We start from the raw sequence: 3376 nt of genomic DNA on the forward strand, positions 1-3376 counted from the left end.
GAGCTCGTCAAGCGGAAAGGACAGTGGCCATTTTGGTGGGTTTGCACATGCACATTGAGGATGATCCTCGACAGGTGATCAGCTTTAGGCAAAGTGAACTTGTCAATCTGACTCAGCTTCTACTGTTCTGAGATCAGTTATGATATTGTAACATTGATATAGCATGATATAGAGAATAGGTCTTTCCATAAAGCTAGTCAGTTTGAATTACACTGTTCAGACTGTCATTTGTCTACCAAGTCAGAACACATGTTCTTAGTGAGTATTAGAAAGCACTGGTGAAAGTGGAGTCTGACCTCAGAGTCTCCAGTCCACAGTCTGGACTCTCCAGAAAACCACACAGATCCTTCACTCCTGAATCCTGCAGCTTGTTGAGACTCAGGTCCAGTTCTCTCAGATGGGAGGGGTTGGACTTCAGAGCTGAGGCCAGAGAAGAACAGCCTTCATGCGTGATCCGACAACGACTCAGCCTGAAGAAAGAAGGATATTTTTACAAACCTCTGTCAATGTTTAAGCAAAGTTCCACAGAGAGGGAAGAAGAAATTGTCAACCTCAGAGTCTCCAGTCCACAGTTTGGACTCTCCAGTCCAGCAGACAGCTCACTCACTCCTGAATCCTGCAGCTTGTTGTTTCCACTCAGGTCCAGGTGTCTCAGGTGGGAGGGGTTGGACTTCAGAGCTGAGGCCAGAGAAGAACAGCTGATCTCTGACAAACTGCAGCCACTCAACCTGAATAAAGAATAAAAGATGGAGATAAAATCCATTCATAAAAAATACAGTTAAAAGTGAAACGCAACACTGTGATGTCCTATGTCCTAATCATGACATCTGTATCTCATAATTAAGACTTAATATTTATAATTACAATAATTATGAGATCATGAGGAAAGGTTAAGGAGGTTATCAGTTATAACTCTTTCTAATACTGGGAATTAGTGTAAAGTCTCCAATATATAATATTATAATATTAATCTCAACATTTTATTAATAAAACATTTAATAAAGATCCACCTGACCTCAGAGTCTCCAGTCTACTATGTAAAGTGTCCAGTCTGGCAGACAGCTGCTTCAACAGCTGCTTCACTCCTGAATCCTGAAGGTTGTTCTCACTCAGGTCCAGCTCTCTCAGAGGGAACTTCACAGCTGGGGCCAGATGGAAGCAGCTGTTCTCCACCAAGCTACAGCACCTCAGTCTGAATTTTGAAAAGTATGAAAATATAAACTAAAACATTTCTGGATAGGAAAGTTGAAATTGTCCATCATGACATAAGGTGATGGAGGTTTAATGGTTTTAGATATGGTGCAGAAGGTCATTAACAGATCCAGTCAGAGCTCAGACGATAGAGAACATGATGGAGAACATGGTGGAGATGGGATGTTTCTGTTTGTTTACTGTGTTAATGTCAGGAAGGTTCAGCCTCCTCATCATCACTCCACACAGCTGATGTTTTTGTCAGTTAGCTTCAGTTGCTTCATGTACATCCTGATTGTTCCACAATGTTCCTGTTGCACTTTAAAGTGTAAAAGAAATTTGGGGGAATTTTCTTTGTTCCCACTCAGGCTTTTTATGTGCAAATTGGAAATGTGCATAAAAACAGGAAACTTACCTATAATCAATTTCAAACACTTCATGCCAAGAGGTTGACAACTTTAGAGAAACCATGATACAATACATATTATAAATAATTAATAACATGAATATCAACAGTGACAACATGTCACTGCTTACATTAGTGTCAACGAAAACTATGACCACTTTTGTTTTTACTAAGTAATGATTTTGACTTAATGTAGTGAAGTGCTGAAGAGAGAAATAACTGATTTTTAGAAATACTCCAAAAGCACAAGTAAACAACTTTGTTACATTAACGACAGTAAATGTATTGTAATTGCCACAGGATTAATTTAGTAACTGCATTGTTTTCATATTAAATACATGTTCTTGGTAACCACACCATCCATATAATATTCATTGCAACACAGAAGCCGTGGGTTTGAGTCTCTCTCTTCCTGAATTTCCTGTCTCTACTACTACTACTGTCCAAATAAAGGCAAAAATATAACTTAAAAAAAAACAAACTCTGACCTCAAACTTTCCAGACGGGAGTCTGGACTCTCCAGCTCAGCTGACAGCAGCTTCACCCCAGAGTCCTGCAGAGCGTTGTGACTGAGGTCCAGCTCTTTCAGATGGTATGGGTTGGACCTCAGGGCTGAGGCCAGAAAAATACAGCAGCTCTCTGTCAGTTCACATTTATCAAGCCTGTAATCAAAGTATAAATACCACAAAAATAATTTTATACAAAAACACCATTCCCAGCCAGCGATACCTATATACAATAACTACCTACAAGCAGTTCCTCATGAGACATATGGGATACTGACCTCAGAGTCTCCAGTTCACAGTGTGGACTCTTCAGTCCAGCAGACAGCAACTTCACTCCTAGATGCTGCAGATAGTTTCCACTTAGATCGAGGTGTCTCAGGTGGGAAGGGCTGGACTTCAGAGCTGAGGCCAAGAGTTCACAGTGAGTCTCTGAGAGTCCACAACCAAGAAACCTGCAGTAACAAATTCAATATAAAATAACTGTAGCATCAATAGTGCAATACTAAATAACGTATTCTAAAGTTTTGAAAGCAAAGCTTCAGAAAGTCAGCAAAAACCTGTCAAACGACTTCTCCATCATAATCCATCTCATCTTCTAGTGTTTGGGCTTAGTCAAGTGATGATGTGACTTGAGTTCATACCTCTTTTCAAGGGATTTCTTCCCCCTGAAAAATCCTTGCAGCTATTTGAATTATTTGACAGGTCCCGCAAAAAGATCCAATCAGATCCTGCTTTACCAAAACTATGTATGAATCCACTCCCTGCTCAGCTGTGGCCCTGAGAGCTCATCACACTGCAGCTGAAGGAAACAACTGTCAATCAGTCTTACACATGAGCTGCAATTACTCACAACACAACAGGAAGTGTTCAAGTGGACTCTAAAAAGTGATAAACCTGCGTTTCAGCCAGGTTCATCACTTTTTTTAAAGTTATTTTGGATAGCGATGTTGAAAAGAAGAGGGTAATGATGACATGCAGCAAAGGACCACTGCAGTTAGGACTACTCCTTCATGGTACGAGTCACCAGGACACCCTGCATCACCTTTTACAGTCCCCTGGAAACATTTCCTGCTGTGTTGTGAGTATTTGTAGCTCATGTGTAAGACTGATTGACGGTTGTTTGCTGTAGGTTTTTGCCTATCTCATGATTGTTCATGCCCTGATTAAACTTTCCTGTCTGTGTAACTGTATGAATGAATATCTTCTAACTCTTGTCTTGGTGATCGCATTTGGACTGTGCTACGTCGTGCCTGCAGCCAGAGCCAGCAGTTCT

At 40.7% G+C, this 3376-nt stretch overlaps 1 protein-coding gene across 1 annotated transcript; it reads right to left on the reverse strand.

Moving 5' to 3' along the window:
- Positions 1–250: 250 nt before the first annotated feature.
- LOC147819437 (ribonuclease inhibitor-like) lies at positions 251–2680 on the reverse strand. The gene is made up of 6 exons (XM_087172615.1): positions 2661–2680; positions 2382–2555; positions 2086–2259; positions 1016–1192; positions 552–728; positions 251–470 (listed from the first exon to the last, which is right to left on the reverse strand). Exons 1-6 carry the CDS (start codon positions 2678–2680, stop codon positions 266–268), a joined length of 927 nt encoding a protein of 308 aa, XP_087028741.1. The 3' UTR covers positions 251–265.
- Positions 2681–3376: the final 696 nt, after the last annotated feature.

Source organism: Seriola lalandi, unplaced genomic scaffold (assembly GCF_002814215.2).
Source record: "Seriola lalandi dorsalis isolate HSWRI2012SDOR001 ecotype SW California unplaced genomic scaffold, Sedor1 jcf7180002053478, whole genome shotgun sequence".
In the NCBI taxonomy this organism is placed as follows: Eukaryota; Metazoa; Chordata; class Actinopteri; order Carangiformes; family Carangidae; genus Seriola; species Seriola lalandi.

Excerpts from the sequence above, each read along its gene's own strand:
- LOC147819437 (XM_087172615.1), bottom strand. The coding sequence starts at position 2,680 with ATGGAGAAGTCGTTTGACAG. Across the intron at positions 2,556-2,660 it reads ATGGAGAAGTCGTTTGACAG|GTTTCTTGGTTGTGGACTCT; the intron begins GTTTTTGCTGAC and ends TTGTTACTGCAG. Across the intron at positions 471-551 it reads TGTGGACTGGAGACTCTGAG|GCTGAGTCGTTGTCGGATCA; the intron begins GTTGACAATTTC and ends TTCTTTCTTCAG.